At 51.8% G+C, this 22,812-nt stretch overlaps 1 protein-coding gene across 1 annotated transcript in view; it reads left to right on the forward strand.

Annotated features, from left to right (window-relative positions):
• The first annotated feature begins 1,173 nt into the window (after nucleotides 1-1,173).
• The window catches only part of LOC134411243 (carboxyl-terminal PDZ ligand of neuronal nitric oxide synthase protein-like), a 37,819-nt gene continuing 16,180 nt past the window's right edge, over nucleotides 1,174-22,812 (forward strand). The window contains exons 1-2 of the mRNA XM_063144959.1: nucleotides 1,174-1,334; nucleotides 9,382-9,453. Of these exons, the coding sequence (XP_063001029.1) occupies nucleotides 1,224-1,334; nucleotides 9,382-9,453 (183 nt within the window). The 5' untranslated portion in view covers nucleotides 1,174-1,223. The remainder of the gene's footprint in view (nucleotides 1,335-9,381; nucleotides 9,454-22,812) is intronic.

Below are 22,812 nucleotides of genomic sequence, written 5' to 3' on the forward strand. Positions count from 1 at the left end.
TAATATTTCATTTGACACTACGGTATTTTGTACGCTAATTTCTCGTAAGATTTTATTTGATGCTACAGTATTTTGAACAATGATGTTAGCCACTTCGGGCTTCCTTTCAGAGGGAAAAGCAGGATATAAATAAACGGTGGTGAAGATGATGTTGCTGTTTATTCGTTCAGTCGCTTCCGACTCTTCGTGACTTCATGGACCAGCCCACGCCAGAGCTTTCTGTCGGCCATCGTGGGCCACCCCCAGCTGCCCAAAGGTCGAGTCCGTCACCTCCAGAATATCCTCCCTCCATCTTGCCCTTGGTCTTCCTTTTGCCTTCCACTCTCCCTAGCATCAGCCTCTTCTCCAGGGTGTCCTGTCTTCTCATGATGTGGCCAAAGTACTTCCGTTTTGCCTTTAATACCATTCCCTCAAGTGAGCAGTCTGGCTTTATTTCCTGGAGTATGGACTGGTTTGATCGTCTTGCGGTCCAAGGTGAAGATTGTATATACCAAACCATACTTTAACAAGAGAACATTAGTTATTGGGAGGCTTGAAAATGTAATAAAATAAATAAATAAAAGCAAACAAGAAATCTGATAAATAACTAAAGCCAATAAATAAATGATACACAACAAAAATGTGAGTATTTACTTATTTATATATTAATTTACGATAGAAAACAAGAATGGTAATACATAATTAAAATAACAAGAAATTTGATCAATAAAGTAAACAAATAAAGTTAATAAATAAAGTCAAACAGCAAACAAAAAAAGGTAATAATATGTGTGAGCGGGCAAGAGAGGCTGCCCGTGCCCCTGAGCATGGCCAGAGCGCCGCCTCGGCCGGAGCGCGAGTGCCGCCGGGCTGTGCGCCTCCGGGGCTCCGCGCCGCGCGCGCGCCCGTGGCTGCGCTCCTCCTGCCCCCGCGGCCGGGCGGCCGGCTGGCTGCGCTCGGCTCCGCTCCGCCCCGACGTAGCGCATCACGCGGGCGGGGAGGGAGCCGGGCGGAGCCTGCCTGCGCCGCGTCCGCGCTCCGCCTCGTCGTGCTGCTGCTGCTGCTGCTGCTGGTGGCGGCGGCGGCGGCGGCGGCTTCGGCGCTGGGCAGCCGGGCGCTGGGCGGCGAGGGCGCCGGAGCTTGCCCGGGGCGCCGAGCCGTGCCGTGCCGTGCGTGCCGTGCTGTGCCGTGCCGTCGGGGCGGGCGATGCTGGGCCCGCGGGCGCGCCGCCGGGAGGCCGCAAGATGCCGGCCAAGCTCAAGAACCGCTACAACCTGGTGGACGACGCGGGCGACTCGCGGGTGCCGCTGCACAACGAGGAAGCCTTCCAGCACGGCATCCACTTCCAGGCCAAGGTGAGCCTCGACGGGGCGAGGAGGGAGCCGCGCGCCCGGCCTCGTCGCCCGGGGCGCGCCCTCCCAGCCGGCCCCAGAGCATGGGCAAAGCGCCCGGTGCCCTTGGCATCAGGCGCTCCCCACTGGGCTTGTTTACTCGCAAGGAAAGCCCCCGTGGATTTCAACGGCACTCCGCAACCCTCGGAGAAGGGAGTGCTGGGGGGGGGGGTGTTTCCCCGAGTCCCCGGCCGTTTACTCGTAAGGAAGCCGCACTGGTTCCAATCGGACCTGGCCCCAGTAAGCCTGCCTGTTCTCAGGTGCACGAGAAGTCAGGAGTGCCACCGGTGCAGCTCCCCCCCCCCCCGTTATTCTTTGCTTGCAGCATTCCTCCCCCGCCCCCCTTCTGCCGTCTCTGCCCCTCAGGGGTACAATTGAAAAGACCGAGGTCTCCTGTGCGGAGTTAGGGTAAGAGGCGTCCCGCGGAGGGGGCGCCTCTTTAGGCATCCTGGCGTCCAGCTCTTCCCCAGGAGGGCAGACTGGGTTTGGCTGCCCAGGTGTGCTAGCTGGCTAACGGCCCCTGGAACTCGTAGTCCCCTCAGGTTGCAAATGTATTCCCAACACATCTGGAGGGCGCCAGGTTCGGGAAGGCTGTTTTTACTAAATGGAACCTCTCTGCATAGATGCAGTCTACCTTTGAATACAATTTACTCAGGCACCAACTACGGGAGAGGGCTTTACTGCCCCTGCCTTAGATATCCACAGGGGCATTTGGTTGGCCACCATGGAACGGACGCTTGGTCTCCGCTCCAGCGAGACTTTAGGGGAAAGAGTGTTTTCAGCGGATGCCGGCTGGCTGCTCCTTGGTTGCCCCTTTCCAGTCAGCGGTGGGATTTCCACCAGATGCGCAAGTGCAGCTGGCCTGCAGGCCCAGTTCTCTCTGGCCAAATCTAAAGGCATGCTGGGGTGGGGGTGTTTCCTCCTCCTCGTAGCGTTCAGAACTCGCCGTTCCCACGCCGCCGCCGGGCCTAGCAGTCAAAAGACGTTTATCTCAACAGGTCAGCGGTGAGATTTACAGAGGGGAGGAAAACACAGCCAAGGAGCCAAGCGGTGTGACGGCCAGCTTTCATTATGTTCTAGTGGGATGGAGCCAAGGCAGTTTTGGGGAAGAGGGAAGCCGGGGGAGGGGGGGAGGGGTAGCACTGCAGACGTCAGAAGGTCACCACCGTCGTATGCTGTGTTCGAGACAAAACTGGTTTGTCCTGCTGGGATTTATTTTATTTTCATCTCCTTGGTTCAAAAAGTTTAAATGAGTTGGACGTTTTCCTCTGCAGGGTTAATTAGGAGCCATGGTTTGCTTGGGAGGTGGGGTGGGGGATTCCGGTTCGTTTTGGGACATGCATCGTGTCACAATTGGATCAGAGTGGAGGCTGGTGTGATGTGTGTGCTTGGACTTAGCAACCCTAGACATGCCATTGTCATAGAATCACAGAGAGTTGGAAGGGGCCTATGAGGCCATCAAGTCCAACCCCCTGCTTAATGCAGGAATCTACCATAACACATCCCTGACAGATCCAGCTGCCTCTTGAAGGCCTCTAGTGTGGGAGAGCCCACAACTTCCCTAGGTAACTGGTTCCATTGTCGGACTGCTCTAACAGTCAGGAAGATTTTCCTAATGTTCAGCTGGAATCTGGCTTCTTGTAACTTGATCCCATTACTCCGTGTGCTGCACTCTGGGAGGATTGAGGATACAGCTCCCTGTATCTTGAAATTTGGTTTCAAGATCTCGTTGGCCAAAGAATGTGCAAGCTTTATTGCTGACGCAGGATTCTTTATCAAGCAGAATGGCAAGTGAGTTGATTCTTGGTGGACCTCTCCTATTGGATAAAAATGACCCATTACAACCCTTTAAAACTGTAGTGTGACTATCTCTGTAGCAGAGCTGGTATTTCCAAGTTTGGAAAAAAATACTTCAAACTCCTAAAACAGGATGAAAACACTTTGGTACCAACTTTGCAGAAGTCTAAAAATATATTCTAATATTCCCAAGTGTCTCAAGCAATATTTTTTTATCTGCCCAGGCAGCCAGTTGCTGATACTAATAGCCCATTTGCCTGTTGAAATATGCAAGCTTCAGAGTTGCACAGATCTCTTCTTCTAGCAGAATGGCAGAATTGTGTTTTCCTCAGCCTTCCACGCTGCTGATGAAAGTGCCGGTATTCCGCTCTACTCTGTGAAGAGTTCTGTGTAACTCCAAAGCCTGTGTAGAACTTTGCCCAATCTAGGGATCCGTTTTGTCCGCGTTTCAGGGATCGTCAGGGATCTTTCGTTCTGTCTACTCATTGGCAGGATCGGATTTGTTTACCGGAATTTCGTTCTTGTTGTCCTAATCCACAGCAGCGCAAGCATGCACGTCCACAAGCATCCATTACCTCTAATGCACACTTGCGCTAATGTGTTAATACACATTAGCGCTAATCCCCTCCAGGAGTGAAAAATCAGTCCGCAAGTCTGAATGACTCGCAAAAAAAATGGCCCACGGCAGAATCTGCAGGCCGGATTTGTCGAAACCTTCACTCATTTGATTCCATTGTAGATTTCACGGACACCCCTCGCCGAATCCTCAAGTGAACATTTTATTTATTTATTTATTTATTTATTTTATTAAATTTATATACCGCCCCATAGCCGAAGCTCTTTGGGCGGTTTACAAAAGTTAAAAAACAGTGAACATTAAAAAGTATACAAAATTTAAAACCATCAAAAAATACAAAACAACAGTATAAAACAACAGTATCCATTTAATCAACAACAGTCCTGGGGTCCATTAAAAACAAACAAACTTAGAATATGTTGTTAAATGCTGTTAAATGCCTGGGAGAAGAGAAAAGTCTCGACCTAGTGCCGAAAAGATAACAGTGTTGGCTCCAGGTGATCATTCCATAATTGAGGGGCCACCACTGAAAAGGCCCTCTCGTTGCCGTCCTCCGAGCTTCCCTAGGAGTAGGCACCCGGAGCAGGACCTTAGATGTTGAGCGCAGTGTCCTATTCTTGCTGAGTTTTTGACCTGAGAAAATCATCTCTGTCATCTCCCGCAGGGGAGACCAAAATGGAGAGGGGATGGCTTTGTGCAGGAGTAATTATAAATCTCTTTCCAGGCTGAACTGGTACAGTGTGGAAGGGAGGTAGTTGCGTTCCAATGAGTCTGTGTGAGTCTGACCTCTTGTAAGTCCACCCTGTTGTTGTGGGATGGGGGAGCTGGATCTCAGTGGGATGTGGGGGAGAGATGTGTGAAGTCGGGTCTCCGGTGACAATAGCGCCTGTTTGGGAGCACAGGCAGAGATGCTTTAAATACCAAACATTGTCTTTCTGCCCTGGCCCCTGGGACGCCGTGCCAGTGTTAATGCTATTTTAAAACAGGCGCTGCACTTGAATGGTGAGGAATCTCTTTCCCGGCCTCTCCTTGTGCAGTCTTTGTTCCCTAAGACTGCAACCCTAAACCCAGCGATAACGAGGCACCAGGTCCCACTGCCTCTCATGCAACCAGCAGATCTGTGCAGGATCTCACCTTGGAAGAGTACACGGGACAGCATCTCTTGAAGGAGCAGCTTGTGCCCAAAGGGGCAAGAAAATGCCTCCCTTTTTAAGTTCCCGGGGTTAAAAAAGGCAAAGTCGATTCTTGTTAGGACAAGAGATTTGAAGAGGGGGGAAGCATCCTCCCCTGTTGTCTGTGTGTGTGTTTTTACTGGGCCTTTAAGTCTCTAGTTAGAACTGTTGAGTGGGTGGTTGTTAAAAAAAAATGCTGCGTGTTTTAGCGATCTATTATTAACAACGTGACTTGTATCTTTCAATTGTTAGATTCTATGCTGGCGGTAGGGAGTTAGATTCTTGCTAACTGCCTCAAACCTAGAGAGAGGAGTCATATAAGATCAGCGTCTCCAACCTGGGGACCACCAGATGGGTTAGAACCCAAGTTGGAGAAGGTGATATAAGAGACATCTTAGATTTGTCCCTAATTGTGATCCTGTTCCCTTCCCTGCGTTTCTCCCCTTGTTCTCAATTTGTAGAGTGCAAGTTTTCGAGGGGAGAACGCTGTTGTATAAATATAGTAGACGGCCCTGTTTCACAACTGACGGGATGGCTGTGCTTGGTGTGGTGCACCATAGAAGTCGAAAGTGTTTATGGATCACACGCAAAGCGTTGCGGTGTGGCAGAAGGACAGCGAAGTCGAGGGCGTTGCAGCCGAGCCATGGGTCACATCCACGCAAAGAGGAGGATGAAATGGGGGTGAAAGGACACCCCTCCCCCCCAGGAACACCAGCCCATCGACACAATACCAGCATTGCCATGATATGGCGACACAAAAAGAGAGATGCACCCACTCGTGTTAGCCATCCAGACGAAGCCAGATCATGTCAAACAGGTGCAAATTGTCTGGCCAAATCCGGCTCTCCTGCCATTCCAATCTGGGCCTCTGGCCGATTGTTTGGTGGGTTCTTGGGTTTTGCGCAATTCCCCCCCCCCCCCAAAAAAAGGTTGAAATGCCTCTCCTACAGCTTTGTTACTGGCACTAAGCTGCACGCTTAAATATGCTGGGATTTGGGGTGGTTTTGACTCCACCCCTTTTGCCTTCGGGCCTCGTCCACCACTGGAATGTGGTCTTTGAGAGCTCATCCAAAATGGAGCCCAGCCCTCGACCTGAAAGAGATTCCCCACCCCCACTGTAACACTTCGCTCCTCATTCTTCTCGGTGAGGCCCAAGAACCGTATGGCTTCAGACCTTTTTCGGTCAGGTAGGGCAGCTCCATAAGCCTTTGGGCAACCTTGGTCAAGAACACGGCTTTGCCCTTGAACCCGTACCTTCACCTCATGCAGAATAGGTTCACCGAGCTGAGCCTCTCCCACAGAGCCAGCCTCGTAGGGCAGACGTGTCCTCTGGGAGCATGTGGGTGCCAGGCCCAAAAGGGCTTTAAATGGAAGAATTGGTCGCACCTTGACTTCATGCAGAGAAGCTCACAGGCATCTGATGCGTTTGCTCTAGTAGCTTCCTATGTAAGCACTCGCGAGGTTGCTCGCCATAGGCGACCAGGAACTACATGCAGGTGAGGGAGCAGGCTGGTGGAAGAGGAGGACTGGGGCGCTCAGCCCCTCCACTGCACCCAACATAGAAATCAAGCAGGCTCTAGAGGAGTGCTGCAACTCTCCGTCCTTCATTTGCCAGCCCACAGCGGGCTAGTAAAAATATTTGCAGGCTAGTAACATTAGCAGGCTGTTTACAGAACAGGCAGGCGGTGGGCAGTGCATTTTCCACCCCTCCAGCAGCACAGAATTCTCTCTTTGAAAACCTGCAAACTAGAAGCCGCTTATAAATATATTTACATTTGGTAGGATTCCTGACTTTGTCAAACATAGAATAGAGCCCCCGAAATCAGTGAGACGTAAGTTATGACTAAGTCCCATTGATTTCAACCGGTCTACTCTAAGTATGACTCAGTCTGGATCAACCCCCTTTTTTTATCAACGTTAGCAGAACTTACAGACAGTTGTACTAAAAATAAAAAGCAAAGGGGAAAGAAATAAGAAAGAATAAGGAGTTGGATCTTTATAATAAATCAAATATATAGTCATTATTTACAGGAAGGGGAAATCTATTTTTCCAATAATTTTGAAAAACATTGCCAATTTCTAAGGAATATGGTTTGTTTTTTTCTCATTCTTGGCTCGGAGAGTATTGTGCATTAACTTTGCAAAACTATGGATTTGAGGAGCGCATTTTTCCAATTCGGCACGTGGTTTAAAAGCTTTAACTGGTTCTTTCAGGAGGAGGGCTTCCTAGGAAGGCTGCTGCAATTCGGAACTGCGTTCCCCCTTGAACAGGCTGGGCATGATTGGAGTTGTAGTCCAATACATCTGGAGGACGCCCAGTTAGGGAGAGCTACTCTAAAGCCTGGAGCTCATTTTGGGAACGATGCCGTGGTGAGACGGAGGCAGGAAAAGGGCTTTAGAGTAGCTATCCCCAACCAGGCGTCCTCCAGATGTATTGGACTACAACTATCATGCCCAGCCTGTATGAATAATGGCAATAGACCATTTCCCAAAGCAGATGGTTTGACATTTGCCCAGTGGGAAGTGCAGGAGGGAGTACTAGGTCTAAAGAAAACCGAAGTTGCCCATTTCATGAATGGGCTCATGGAACAAGAGACAGGGCCTTCTCAGTGTTGGTGCCGTAGCTCTGGAAAACCCACTCAGAGGAGGTCCATCAGCCCCCACTTTGCCATCCTTCAGACAGAAACTGAAAACAGTTTTATTTGGGCAACCTTTAAATTCACCGTTTCTGTTTTAAATTGAACCTTTATCTTTTTGGCTCCTTCGAAATTGGATTGTGTTTTAATTTGTCTTTTGTACTGCTGTTGGTTGCTTTTAAGTGTCTGGTACTCGCTTTTTCGCCGTAAGCAGCATTGGGTCTTCCGTGACCTGAAGAGCAGATTAGAAATATTAAATAACAAATCATCCTCACTCCTGTACATGATTTTCAATTGTCGGCTCACCTGCTGGGCTGGCGTCGGCCGGGCGTCGAGTGACCCCCGCAACGGGAAGCGACGCGCTTCGGTGGCCCGCCCTCAGAACACACGATGTTGCGGTCAAGCCTCCCTGTTAATCACCCCAGAACGGCACTCCAGTTCCCCTGGCTGAGCTCACAGCAGTTAAACTGGATTACAGTCGCTTCATATCCCCTCCAAGACCCACTGAAGGCTGCCCCCCCCCCCCGGCCTTTCTCTTTTCATCACCCTGAGTGGATGGTTTAATGAGCGTTAAGCAACTAATCTGTGTTGAGTGATCTTGAGGAGGCGCCTTTGGGTTGTCACTTGGCTCCAAATCTGGCGGGAGGCGAGATGGGAATGGGTTTTCTGCAGCCGCTGTGCCGCTCTCCCCATACCTGGTGCCCTCCAGATGTGTTGGACTACAAGCCCCAGCATCCCCAGCATGCTGGCTCAGGGTGGTGGGAGTTGTAGCCCAAAACATCTGGCGGGCACCAGGTTACGGCAGGGCACGAGGATCATTTGATGTGGCTCGGCCGTCTCTGCTGGTGGCTGCGCCCGGTTCTGCCTTGACGGAGCCACTAAAGACGAACCGTGGGGAACGAACATTTGCACACTGCGGCTCCTGCATTTCGGCATTGGCCCGGTGTGAGCTGCGCACTTCCTTCCAGCTCCGATGACGGTGCCTGTTTTGCAAGGAGTGACGAAATGAGGGGCAGCAGCGCAGGGCGAGTTTGCACAAGTCTTTCCGTCGGCCGGCGGCTGCAGGATCCCAGGCCTGGCTTGCATGCGTGCAGCAACTTGTCCCAGCACGGAGCTTTCCGGGGGTGGGGGTCCCATTTTCACTCGGACGCCATCCAGGCTTAGAACACATAGCGAGTCATCTGAGTCCACGCAGCCTCTGACAACACCCGCTTGCTTTGAGCCTTTTCGGGGAGGGAGGGAAGGAGAGAGTACAAAGATGAACCTGTGAAGTTGCTAAATTGGGGGTGGGAAGCATATGGCTCCCATCTGCCCCCCACCCCAAATTGTAAAAACATTTTTTTCAAAAAGGATCAAAACGAACAAAGTAATTTCACCCTTTTAGCACTCTGTTGCTGCGCATTAGTTTGTATTGGGGTGTGTTTTTTTAGCACCAGCAGGGTGGGTGAGTGGGTGCGGCCCACAGGGAGCATCTGGAGGGTGGGTGGGAGGGAAATGTCCCTCAGGCCTTTTGAAGCCCCACACCCCCTGTGCTGAATAGACCAGGCAGTTTTCATTTGGATTCTCCGACACACACATGGAGCTCCCTACCGTCTGGAACTGCCCTGTGGGCGTCGATGCTGGGGGGTGGGGGGGTAGCCCTGCACCCAATACTGCATTGCTGTGCACTGCATGGATGCGCAGAGCTTGCCCAGGCCGAGAAACCACTGGGGCAGTGCTTGCTACCCCAGAGCTCCGCGCATGCGTTGGAACGACCAGGGCAACTCCCACGTAACCCACTGAACTCATCGTTGCTGTGTTCTCTGTGTGCCTCTCTTTCTTCCTTTTAGTACATTGGGAGTTTGGACGTGCCAAGACCCAACAGCCGCGTGGAGATCGTGGCAGCGATGAGAAGGATCCGGGTGAGTCAGTGCGCGCATACGGCCTGCCTTCCTGCCTTCCCCTCTCCGCACTCTCTTTGGCTTGTACTGAGCAATTTCGTCAAATGGGAGCTGGGGAGGGAGGCAAGATGTTGCTTTGTTCCTGTTGCTCGTTCTCCCCTCCCCCCACCCCCAAGAGATACCACCCCCATCTGCCTTTTCACCAGCAGCCCTTGAAGCAGAAGGCTGGTTCCTGAACAAACCCTCTGCCTCCGTTCCCAAGCTCACGGAGGAGCTCCGTGCTGGAATCGAAGCAAAGATCTCCCAAGCAGCCTTTGAGTCAGGAATGAATGGAACAAGCGTGACGCCTTCTGCGGGGGGCGGGGGGAGCACATGGTGGCGCTGGCCGGGGGGGGGGCGCCTCTGTCCATCTCTGGCCCTGCCGCTGGTCTGCGTTTTCCCGTCCCTCTCTTCGCCTTCAGAGGCCGAGGACGTGACTTGGGGCGGTGGCTGCTTCTTTGCCCGTTCTGGGCAGAGGCGTCAAAGGAGGGCAGAGGCGTTCGACGTAGACATTGGCCAGTGTTTATTCAACTGGCGAGGGTGGACGGAGGACCCGCATGAATTTGAGGTTGTTTTGCAAAAATGAGCGGCCCAGATTTCCTCAGATCTGGATTTGAGGGGAACAGAAAAGATGCTCCCCACTTTGATCGTTCTCACACCCATACAGTATGCCCCTTCCAGTCCCAAGGGTCCATCTCGTCCAGCATTCTGTTGACACGGTGGCCAACCAGCTGCCCACGGAAAGCCCACAAGCAGGACGTGAGTGCAACAGCACCCTCCCGCCCATGTTCCCCAGCAACTAGTGCACACAGGCAAACTGCCTCCGATACTGGAAGTAGCACATAGCCATCAGGGCTAGTAGCCCTTGATAGCCTTCTCCTCCTCCAGGAATTTATCCAACCCCACTTTACAGCCATCCCAATTGGTGGCCATCACTACATCTTGTGGTAGTGAGTTCCATAGTTTAACTCTGCGTTGTGTGAAGATGTCCGTCCTTTGATCCCTCCTGATAAACTGCTCCGCTTGCACGTTTTCAAGAGTCGAGTCCTTGCCTTCAAAGGGCTTCTGGTGTTCCTTGGTGCCCAGGAGCCAGGCCCTGATTGCTTTCAGAGCTCCTGCAGCGACGGTCAGAGCAGATTAATCCACGTAAAAGGTTGGAGGTTCAATCCGAGACTTTTCGACTTCAAAAAAGTCTGGGAAAGGCCTCTCTGGGCAAGATCCTGGAGAGTTGTTGGCAGTCAGGGCTAGATGGGGCGGGACTTGTGGGGCCAGTGGTAAAGGCCACGACAGCCGCTCCTTCACCCAGACACACAGCCCCTGTTTTGCATGCAGAAGGTACCAGGTTCAATCCCAGTCATGTCCATCTCAAAATCTGGCAAAACTGTAATGTCCCGCAGCCAACCAAAAGTAGCATCTTGCGCTCAGTTTTGCCTCCACAGTTGCAAAGCGCTGGGATGCAAGGAAGACTCTCCTGGCTCTGCAAGGGTCTTTATAGTCGGCTGGGCCGGTTCCTTGGCAAAAGCGAGAATCCACCCCAAGGGCAGCGAAATAAATCAGCTAACTTCCCCCTTGGGTAAAACATTTGCAAGTGGAACCTTAGCCGCTAAGCTCCCTTTCTCCCAAGGCACTGGGTTTTTTAAGACGTGGACATTTAAATTTAGTGGGTGGCGGGTGGGGATTTCTGTGTAAAGCCACGTGGGAACGTTTCCTCGCTCCAGCCTGGCACAAAGGAATCATTGGAGACTCAAAAGCAGCAGCAGGAGGAGCAGTCCTCTGCCTCTCCGGTACTCTTTGGGCCTTTGGGTCCCTCAGAAGTTAGGGAACAGAGCAGCAAATGGCAAACCACGGCCCTCGCTGCCTTGGGGGTAGGGGTGGGGCGGGGCGTTCTCGGTGAAACGTCCTTTTAAAAGAACACACACAGAGAGACAGCTCAGCGCATGGAGCGGAATGCAAATTGGGTAGGGAGGAGACGGGCCTGCAGGCCTGGCTGTCGTTAAGGCACAGCCAAGCCGGAATTTAATTGTATTTCTTAATTGCAAGTCTTTCCTTTGGATTATTATTAGCTGCCTGAAGTCGCAGGCTTTACTGAGATCGTCTGAGCCAGAATTAATCCACGCTAGCCGCGCCGTTACTGCTGTCGCTGGAATATTAAACACAGCGGCGACGGACGTCTGGGCGGGCGCAGCGTGGCATCTATTCCCCGGTGTTGTTTTCAGTGTGACGTGGCCTTGTGCACCCCATGCCACCAGCCCGTTGGTGACCTCCCCTTGTCCCAAGGACTGAGGATGGCATACCTGGGATTCTCCGTGAATGGGGGTCCTGTCCCTACGGACATGGTACGAAATGCAGCCCCTCTGTTCCCTAGTGCAAGCTATATATTACGTGCAGGACCTCCAAATGACCATGTCTGCCTTCCCCAATGGCCAGTTGTTTGGTAGATGCCTCCGGCTTTCGTGCCGTTTTCCCCCTCCCATTCGAAAAGGCTGAAATTCCTCTGGTGACTGACCGCGAGCGCTTGACGCTAAAACACGCTGGTATTTCCTGTTCTTTTGGACACCCCTCCCCTTTTGCCAACACCCCCTGTAGACCCCTTTCGCTACAGAGATGCACAGATGCTTGGTCAATCGCGTGTTGGCAGATTCACAATTTGATCAATGATGGTTTATGAGTCGCTTTGCTACCTGCCTACGCAGAAGTAAGTCGAGAACTTAACCGAACAATTAAAAATGCCTTAAAAATAAATAGAAAACAAAGGACACCCGTAACCCTAAAGTGATTAAATGGCATTGAAAAAGGCAGCAGCTCCCAAACGGTAAGACAGGAGTACAGGAGACAGGTGTACAGGAGTAGACCATCGATCAAGGACCTTTTTAAAAAGGAAAACGTTATCCTGACCCCTGTCTGTGAAGGCTCCTTGCGGATCCATTTGGGGGTAGCAAAGGGCTCTTTTGATGGTAATCCCCTCCTCCACCACCCGCCGGTTTGCCTCAGCAGGTGGGTCACCTGGAGAAGGCAGAAGGTGATTTTAAATAGGGATGTATGAGAAAGTCATGTCAATTCATTTTTGGTCAGGATTTTACCCAGTTTGCACCTTCTGGGCTAGAAACAGGCTCAGATGCAATCCGAGCTTGCAGTCCGCCTTCGACAGCAGGCGTACGTTTCAAAAGCACATGCACTTCGAAACGGGCACATCCCCAGAACGACTGATGCACACGTGTGCATCTCTTCTGAGGTGCTGGCCAGCTTCAGGGCGGGGGTTGGTTTTAACAGCATCCCTCGATCCTGCTTCTGAGGAGGGGAGAAGGCAAGGCAGATCTGTCGCGCTAAAGAGAGCGGTTTCTCAGTCCTTCTCAGCCACTTTTACTCTCTGTCTGAATGCAGCCCTGCTCAGACGCTACAGTTGAGGGGGACGTGGAGCAAGCAGGGTTGCTGGACCTCTTTCGGCCCGAGGGCCGGATTCAGTTTTGGCTCTTGGGGGCCGCATTCCAGTGGTGGGCGGGGCTGAAGGTGGAAGGGGTGTGGCCAAGCGGGTGGAGCCAAGCATACAAAAAACCACCCACCAGCATATTGGCGTTCGAAGACCTCGCTGCCATCAACTCGGCCTTAGGAAGAGGCCTTTCAACATTTTAGAATGGGGTGAAAATGGCACAAAAGTTGGGAGACCATCAAGCGATCCGTGGTTATGGGAAAGGGAGTGTCTGGGGAACAGGAGGGCTGGATTTGGCCCTGATCCTGAGGTTCCCCACCTCTTGCGTGCAATCCGCGTGGTGGGATAAACCTTTCCCAGCTCCTTCCGTTGGTACCAGTGTGGTTCACCACCACCACTCACCTTTGCTTCTTTTTGGGGTGGGGCGCGGGAGAGTCAGTGATGCCCCGTTTGACCCAGGTGCTGCTCCCCTGAATTTGGCAAAGCCGGGCTAGAAAGGTTCCCAGGGAAGATGCACTGCTATGAGGGGCAGGCCAAGCTGTGCTCCCCAGCATCTTCAATCGTCATCAGCCGTGTCATATTAATCTCAGAATGCCCCTTCCTGACACAAAGGAACAAGTCACTAGTCCTTATGGTTGAGAGTCAGCACAGTGAGTAGGCTACGCATCGCACCCTAAACCCCAGAAAAACTGTGTGCGCTTGTCTACAGCTCGCAGAACTTCGCTTTTGTGGCCCCAAATTTAGCAGCGTGCGCACCCACGGAGCTCTGCTCACGGCACGGAGAGCGCTGGTAGGCGGTCACCTCTGTTACTTCTCTAAGGACGAAAGTAACAGGGACAATCGTCTCCCGGCTTCCTCTTTGCGCCGCGGCTTGGAAATTCATTGACCTTCTTCCTCTGCCCCCTTAATTGCCAATTGCTAGGCAGGCGTGATTGCTCTCCAAACGTGGTAGGGTCACGTGGGCTGATTCTTCTGCGGGCAAGTCGGCTCCTGAGCCAGCAGCTCTGTCAAAAGGTATACATGCTGTGGTGCAGGGCAAGGGCATAACAGCGATGCACTGGCATGCGCACGCAGGGCTTGCTTTTGCCACAGGCTTCAAGATCAAGACTGTGCAGGGCTGCCCTCCCAAGGGCGCCTTTGCTAAACCACGCCGCAAACTAAACCATGCCGCAAAATGTGGTTTTGCATCACGCCGGCATGCCAGGGTAGGCACAGCGGTCGTATTTTGTTCTGAAAAGCAACAGGGATTCTACACAATTGGGCGCTCCGAAATGGAAGGCGCGTTCCAGTGGCGTAGCGGAGTTCTGCAGCTGCCCTTCTAAAGCACGCAGAGGATCAGGCGATCAGTGGTTACAAGCCATCATGGGCCTGTGTTCCCTCCGGTATCAGAGACCACGTGCCTCGGTACCTCCGTTGCTGGGGAACACCAGCAGGGGGCGCTGTTACCCTCATGTCCTGCTTCCTGTAGTCCAAGGCTGGAGAAGCTCCATCCTGGAAGCCAAATCCTGCCTCCCTGGGGTTCTAATTTGGACTTCCTCTGGAGTGTGTTCAGAGGAGGGCAACCAGGATGATCAGGGGTCTGGAAACAAAGCCCTATGAAGAGAGACTGGAAGAACTGGGCATGTTGAGCCTGGAGAAGAGAAGATTGAGGGGAGACATGATAGCATTCTTCAAATACTTAAAAGGTTGTCACACAGAGGAGGGCCAGGATCTCTTCTCGACCCTCCCAGAGTGCAGGACACGGAATAACGGACTCAAGTTAAAGGAAGACAGATTCCAGCTGGACATCAGGAAAAACTTCCTGACTGTTAGAGCAGTACGACAATGGAACCAGTGACCTAGGTTGGTTGTGGCCTCTCCCACACTAGAGGCCTTCAAGAGGCAGCTGGACCACCATCTGTCAGGGATGCTTTAGGGTGGATTCCTGCATTGAGCAGGGGGTTGGACTCGATGGCCTTGTAGGCCCCTTCCAACTCTGCTATTCTATGATTCTTTGATCCTCAGAAGGCCACCCCGTTTCCTCGCCAACCACCAGTCGTTTGGCGTTTTCTCAGCTTTTTTACTGTTCCTTCCCCTTTCTATATGCTTGAAATGCCTCTTCTAAGAGGCAGTAACCGGAAGGAAGAGCTAGAGGCTGTGATTCTTTGCGTGTTGGCTCCGCCCCGTTTCCCTTCAGCCCTGCCCACCTCTTTAATACGGCCCCCGAGATCTTCTCAAAGGAATTTGGGCCACGGACTGAAAGCAGCTGCTCAGCCCTGCTGCAGCCATTCAGTTGGCCGCCATGCGGACGGACTGCTGGACTACGGAGTCCTTTGGAGATCCAGCAGGACTCTTCTTATGCACGCCGCTGGCCCTGCCTGCTGCTGCTCAGGCTGGGCTCCATTTAGCATTTGATGCCGCTCTGTGCCCCGTTAGGATCCCAAATAAAGCAAATGGTGAATTGCCGAGACTCAGGAGCCAGTGACGTATTGTGCACTGAGCCAAAGGCACAGAATGCGGCAGGGTAAGAAGCTGCCTTATCCTCAGTCAGGCCCTTGGTCCATCTTAGCTCCATATTGTCAACACTGACTGGCAGCAGTGGCTCTCCAGGGTTTCGAGTAATGGGCTTTCCCCAGCTCACTTGGAGATGCTGCTGGGGATTGAACGTGGGACCTTCTGCATGCAAAACAGGGGCCCTGCCAAAAAACAACCGTCCTTTGAGCAACTGTGCAGCACCCCCACAGTAGCAAGCTGAACAGCACATTTCGTGGGGAGTCCTAGGCAATAGGCCCTGTGAAATAGCGAGTGGAACAGCACATTCAGTGGAGAGGAATGAGCAATAGGCTCTGTGCAATAGTGAGTGGATCAGCACATTTCATAGTGAGTGATAGGCAATAGGCTCTGTACAATAGTGAGTGGAACAGCACATTTCGTAGTGAGTAATAAGCAATAGGCCCTGTGAAATAGCAAGTGGAACAGCACATTCAGTGGAGAGAAATTAGCAATAGGCTCTGTGCAATAGTGAGTGGATCAGCACATTTCATAGTGAGTAATAGGCAATAGGCTCTGTGAAATAGTGAGTGGATCAGCACATTTCATAGTGAGTAGTAGGCTATAGGCCCTGTGCAGTAGCAAGTGGAACAGCACTTCAATGAAGAGAAATGAGCAATAGGTGTGGTGCAATAGCGAGCGGAACAGTACGTCCGGTGGGGAGAAATGAGCAATAAGCCCATTGAAATAGTGAGCAGATTCACATTTCCACTGGGGGAAGAATAATGCGTTCATTCTAGGGTGCCAAACATGCAAAAGAACTGTTCTGGGAAGACCGCACTTCTCCCCGATGGATGAGGAGTGGCAAGGGAAAAAGATGGCTTGGCATGTTGCTAGGCCTGAGTGAGGAAGCACAGGCTGCTTGGCTTCTGCTTTCTGCTCAGTGGCCCTCACTATTGTGGCTTGTGGTCCTGCGAGTGTCATGCCTCTACAGAGAACTCCAAAATGGCTTCCGGAAGCCCGAGCCTTTCTGGGGCAAAATCCGTTCCAAGATAAGGACGCGGAGTTGACGTAATTCTCCCTCGGCTGCTGTCGGCGTTGGGGCTTGCCTGCTGCAGGATGTTCAGGGCTCTGGTCACAGAGGTGGGGGATATTTTTAGCTCAGGATTCCCAAGACGCTCAGTCTACCTGCAGCGTTGCAGGTAATGAATCAACGGCGCCTGGCAAGAGGACGCGCAAGGTCCTTTTTGCAGGCTTTTCACAGTCGTTGAAAAGCTTCTGATGCCCAAAATTAGAAGAGTCAGCCAAATGTGCAATGACCTTTTCTCCACAGTAAGTAAACACCCTTGAAATGAGGTTGAGCAATAAGGAATTTAGCTGCAAATCCTACCTGCTGGAACGTGTGTGTGTGTGTGTGTGTGTGTGCGCGCGTGTTGGGGGCCAGAGAAAGGTTTACAATGTCTTACACCAGGTAGGACTGAGAGAAGAAATATGCCCCCCACGTGATCTCGTCCATCATCTCTGAAAGGAGAATCGCAGGAAGAACTTAAGAAGAGCCCAGCTAGATTGGGTCAAAGGCCCACGGAGTGGAGCACCTTGCTTCCCACAGTCAATGACCAGATGCCCCTAGGAAGCACACAAGCAGGACGTGAAGGTTATAGCCCTCCCCTGTGGCTTCTGCCGTTCAGATATAGACTGCGTCTGACAGTAGAGGTTTCATTAAATTATCATTGCTTTTAAGCCATCTAAGTTAGTTGTCGTCACTGCAACCTCCGAGAGGGAACCGTCTCGGAGTGTTACAGCAAAAACAACAAGAGGTCTTTGTTGGAGAATTTCGTTCCTGTTCATAACCCGAGACACAAATGCGATCAGGAATGCAGTTCTCGGGGAAATTTTCGCAATTTCCCGAAGTCGTGTTCGTGTTCAAAAGTGCATGCTTCCGAAAAGCGTACATAGGCAAGAGTGCATTCCCACCCACCCCAAATCTGTACTGTTGTGTTTTTGCCTATAGGAGAAAATGTGCATTTTGCATTGGGGAAAAACTGCATTTTTAAAAATGTGCATTCCCCCCCCCCCCCAATTGGGGAAAATGCACAGTTTTTTAAAACATGTATTTTCCCCTGATCAGAAATGCACATTTTTCCTGTTTGGGGAAAAAAGAAGAGACTCTCATTTGGGAACGCGAACGAAGTGATCCAAGTTTCGAGGAAGAATTTGGAGCACTTCAACAGGGTCAATGATCACCTGCTCACCCACCCTTTGCTATGGCACCTTAAAGAGTAACAAATTGCAATAACCAATTTGCTAGTCTTTTAAGGTGACACAAGACTATGTGGTTTTCACTGCATCTTGTTGCCACGAGTATGTGACAAAGTCCTTTCTTTTTTTGTCATCCTGAATCTCCTGAAATCAGTTTCACAGGTATTATGATAACATTTCTTCTAATGATGAAATGATGGAAGAGGGAGAAGTGATTCTCTTAATCCACTGTTAGTGGCCCACCTCACAGGGCTGTAGGGAAGGCAGATATGGTAGACAGAGGCAATAAGCTGGAGCGTGTTCAGAGGAGGGCAACCAGGATGATCAGGGGTCTGGAAACAAAGCCCTGTGAAGAGAGACTGAAAGAACTGGTACATGTTTAGTCTGGAGAAGAGAAGATTGAGGAGAGACATGAGAGCACTCTTCAAATACTTAAAAGGTTGCCACACAGAGGAGGGCCAGGATCTCTTCTTGATCCTCCCAGAGTGCAGGACACGGAATAACGGACTCAAGTTAAAGGAAGCCAGATTCCAGCTGGACATCAGGAAAAACGTCCTGACTGTTAGAGCAGTACGACAATGGAATCAGTTACCTAGGGAGGTGGTGGGCTCTCCCACACTAGAGGCCTTCAAGAGGCAGCTGGACAACCCTCTGTCAGGGATGCTTTAGAGTGGATTCCTGCATTGAGCAGGGGGTTGGACTCGATGGCCTTGTAGGCCCCTTCCAACTCTGCTATTCTATGATTCTATGATTCTATGATATGCACGAAACTTCAAAGGGTGTCTTGGCATGACTCTCTGTGCTGCACTTGAGAGAGAGAGAGAGAGAGAGGGTGGGGAGCTTGGCATGAGGGCAGCCTTCTACACACTATTCCTTTGCCGACATAACCTGAGTTCAGTTACTCGGATTATTCCAATCATGAAGATTTGCATGCGATTAACATAATTTGATGGCTCGTCATGCAGAACACGGAACGGCTGTCCCTGGACTGCTGCAAGCTCTTCTCAGCCCCCTAAGGATTTTAACTTTATCTTTGCAACCATAAGGGCATTTTTTTAAAAATCCTTTTTTAAAAAAGTACTGGTAGTGATCATGGAGGGCTGAGCTGCTGTGCGTCCCCGTGGAAGCCCTGTGATGCACCCAGCCCATCATCCCCGCCCCCGCCTGGTCATAATGACGGGCATTTTGCTAGTTAAGAAGAAAATGCCACGGTTATGAGATCACGTTCCAGGGATGATTGATAGCAGATGGGCTGATGGATCAGCCGGCAAAACGTGTAATCTCTAAGCAATGGTGACCTTTTAATGCCATGCTCAGAACGGCTGAAACTGGATTCTCTCCGCAGTTGGGGTGGGGGGAATCCCCAGATGGCGCTGCGGCTATCCCTGCTAGTTTGTGTGAATGTCCATCCCGGTTAGCCAAGGAAGAGTCGAAGCCCCAAACCAGGCACGACAGTAACAACGTCAGGTTGCCTCTTTGTGTTTGTATACAGGAATAACAACGTGAAGTTGCCTCTTTGCATTTGTTTACAGGAATAGCTGCCACCCCTGTTGAGTGGAGCAGGCAGTTTTCACCAGGAGTGTTGCACCTGGGGGGTTGGGGAAGGGTTAACGCAGCCTTGTAAATAAGTCCACAAAAGTGACTAACCTCACCTAACCTTGACTAGCCTGCAGGGGTCTAGGAGAAGAGGACTGGAGCGCTCTGCCTTTCCTGCAGCAGCAGCCTGGTCCCTTTCTGTGCTGGCTACTAGTCCTCATGGCCGTATGTTCCCTCCAGTGTCAGAAGCAGAGTGCTTCTCCGTCCACGTTGCTGGCGACCACAAGTGGGAGGGTGCTATAATTGTGCTTGTGGGCTTCCCGCCAGGACAGCTGGGTGGCCACACCGGACTAGAGAGGCCCTGCTTACCTACGGAGATGCAACGTCAAGTGAAGCGTTTAGCATTGTCATGTCTGGTTTAGCTCTGAGAATGATTGACACAAAGGTATTAATTGCAGAGGTGACTGGGCTTTCCTGTCCTGCTCCACATCGTGTTCCTCTGCTTCATCCGGCTTGATCTCCCACTTCTCTTGGACTACAGGCATTTCTAAAATTATTTCGGGAACTGGAGTTTGTCAGTTACTTTAGGTCTGGGGTCTCCAGTGTGGTACCTGTGGGCACCAATGTGCCTGCAGACATCTCTCTTAATGCCTGCCAAGCTCCCTGTCTCTCTTGATTTTTATTTTATTGCTTAATTTGTGATTTAAGGAGATCAACTGGGATGCATGCTGCAAAGCGAAGGGGTCTCCCTCCAGTGCCGAATTCTCGCGCAAGTGACTTGCTGTTTAGTCTCACCAGTTTGCCTTCTGGGAAATGAGTGTATTGTGACCGGCCCCGCCCACCACAGCAGCCGTTTTATGAATGGGCAGGGGGGGCCCATGGCAGCCATTTTGTGACAACACCCACTCTCAGCATTCCAAATCTGCCCACTGAGCCAGAAAGGTTGGAGAGCACAGCTTGTCCTGCCATGGCTGGATTAAGCTCCGGTTAAACTAAGAGGCCATCCAAAAGCAAGTCAGTAAGCAGGCAATGGTCAAAAGCAGTTTGACCAGGCAAGAAGGAGAGTTCCAAAAGAGACATCTGAAAAGCAGCCAAGGTCCAAACACAGATAAACAGTCAGATGTAAAATGCAGTCCAAGAAGCGGAGTCAAGCAGGAGTCCAAGATCAGTAGCACAGAAGTTCAATTCAAGGCGAAGAAAACAGGATACAAGGCAGTAAGACCTGGTCATTGTTTCCAGCAATGGTTAGACTGATAATGCAGGATTATATTGCCAGAGCTTCCTGAGCCCCACCCAGGGCTCAGCTGTACTTCATTACAGGCTGGCGCCCAAGGAGCCCTATTGCCCTACCTCTAAAAAATGAGGACACTCTCAGGAGCTAGGTGATTGCCCAGCCTCCACGTCAGAGATGGAACCCACCTCCTGTGGGGACAGAGCTCTGCCCATCTCCCCTGAGGGCCCAGGCTCCCACAGGCCTCCTTCTGGGGGGGGCTCCTTGTTATTCGTCACCTCTGGATCTTGAGCTCCTCCTCAGAGGAGGTTCCCTCCAGCGAGGGCTTGACACGCCTTTGCAGTCTTTGTTCTTCAGTAAGACTTTGCAGTCTTACACTTCAGTAAGACTAGAACACAGAGTCAGCCAGTGAAACTAACTGGCAGGCGATTCAGGGCAGTGTCTTCAGACTTGACTTGTGGAACTCACTGCCACAAAGCCGACGGTTTAAATGGGTTTAAAAGGGGATCAGACAAATTTATGGAAGAGAAGGAGCTCATCAATAACTATTGGTGCCGGCTCTAGGTTTTGGGGGGCCTTTGGGCAAGACACTGTCCATGGGCCCCCTCCCTCAGGGATCTTCTCGCCACCATTTATTGTCACCACTGCTCCTCCTCCTCTTTACTCCCACGTGATTGCTTGGCAGGCAGAGAGCCAGCGAGCAGGGAGGCCGTAGCGTCTCCTACTTCTCCCCGCCAGCATTTTCTAGGCCAGAGTGAGAGGCGGGTGAACAAGCACATTGCAAGGATGGAGAGGAGGAGCAACTCCAGGGAGGTCTTGCTCGTGGGCCCCTGCTGGGTTGTGGGTTCTCGGCAGGCGCCCGATCGTGCCTGCCCTGGACACCAGCCCTGAGAGCCAGCAGCAGTCTAAGTTGAAGACCAGCTGTGGAGCAGCTGTGGCGGAAGAGGGCTGTTGTCACCATGCCCAGCTTCCGGGCATCCCATCCTAGAAACGGGGAGCACAAGGGAGTTTGAACCACTCCGTTCGCAGGGGGTTGGCTCCCTTCCTGCGAGCTTTCCTGCATTTTCTCCTCTGCAAATCGCCGGAGGATCTTGATCAAGAGATCGTTCTGGCGCCCACATTCGCCTGCTGGCATCGGGGCGCCTTGTTCCCACTGCTGCGTCTGCCCGGATGGCATTCTTCAGTCTGTCAATGCGCCCCCACCCCACCCCGTGGCACAGGAAGGCAGCCCCCCTGTGTGTGGGGGGGGGGAGACTTGGCCAGCTCTGCCTGGGCTTGCATTACACGACTCGTCCCCCCTTTTCGGCGCTGACGGATGCTGGGTTTCGGCTCAGAAGGGAAGAGGCGGAGGAGACGCCCGATCAAAGAAAAGGAAGCCACTTGCAAAGATGGAGTCAAGGATGGAGAGAGGCTGGATGCACACGCATGATGCTCCCTGCATCCCAGAATGCTCCCTCTCCAAAGCAGCAGCAAAATGCTCTCCCTGGTGGAATCCTGAGCATTGTGCTTGGTCCCCATCCTGAAAGCAGCCTTCCGGCCATATTCCCTGGCATTAGAAAGGGCCGCACCCTCGGGAGCAGCTGCTCAGAGGTTGGACATCAATCTAGTGCAAGGGAAAGGCCTCAGCCTGACACCCCTGAGGGCGGAGCTCCGGATTGCCGATGCTGAGCTAGACGGACCCAGGGTCTGAACTGAGACAAGGAAGCTTCCGATGTTCCCGTTTTGATTTGGCCCTTTAATTAGGATCATAAGGACTAGAAACTTACTCTCTCTTTTTTAGGGAAAGGACCGTAGCCCATTGGGAGACCATGGAGATTCTATCTCCAGCAGGTCCAGGTAGGGCCGGGAAAGAATCTTGCCTGAAACTCTGGAGAGCTGCTGCTGCCAGTCCGTGTCGACAATACTGGACTAGATGGACCAAGCACCTGACTCAGTAAAAGGCTGCATCCCATGACCCAGGGAGGATGCTGGGAAAAGATGCTTTTCCTAACGATTTCCTCCTGGAGGACCAGAATTCTTGGCCGTTCGCAAGAGCAGGCCCCCCGCTGCTTCTAGGAGCTAACACGGGTCTTGTACCCCTGCTTCTCCCTCGGTTTCCCCAAGATACTGTTTATGATTATTTATTTATTTACAAGGTTTATATACCGCTCCATATCTAAAATAGATTTCGGAGTGGTGAACATAGGAACAAACAGTAAAAAGAAAGAAGGTTAAAAACAGTAAATTAAAATTACTCAATTTAAAAACAAAGGAGCCAGAAAAAAGGGTGGCTGGTCAGTTGGGCACAGCTGCTTGAAACAGAGTTGTTTTCAGGAGGCGGCGGAAGCAGCCTAATGTCGGTGCCTGCCTGACCTCCAGGGGCAGGGAGTTCCAAAGGGAAGGGGCCACCACGCTGAAGGCTCTTCCCCTGGTGGAGTTC

The sequence above is a fragment of the Elgaria multicarinata genome, chromosome 19 (genome assembly GCF_023053635.1).
Source record: "Elgaria multicarinata webbii isolate HBS135686 ecotype San Diego chromosome 19, rElgMul1.1.pri, whole genome shotgun sequence".
In the NCBI taxonomy this organism is placed as follows: Eukaryota; Metazoa; Chordata; class Lepidosauria; order Squamata; family Anguidae; genus Elgaria; species Elgaria multicarinata.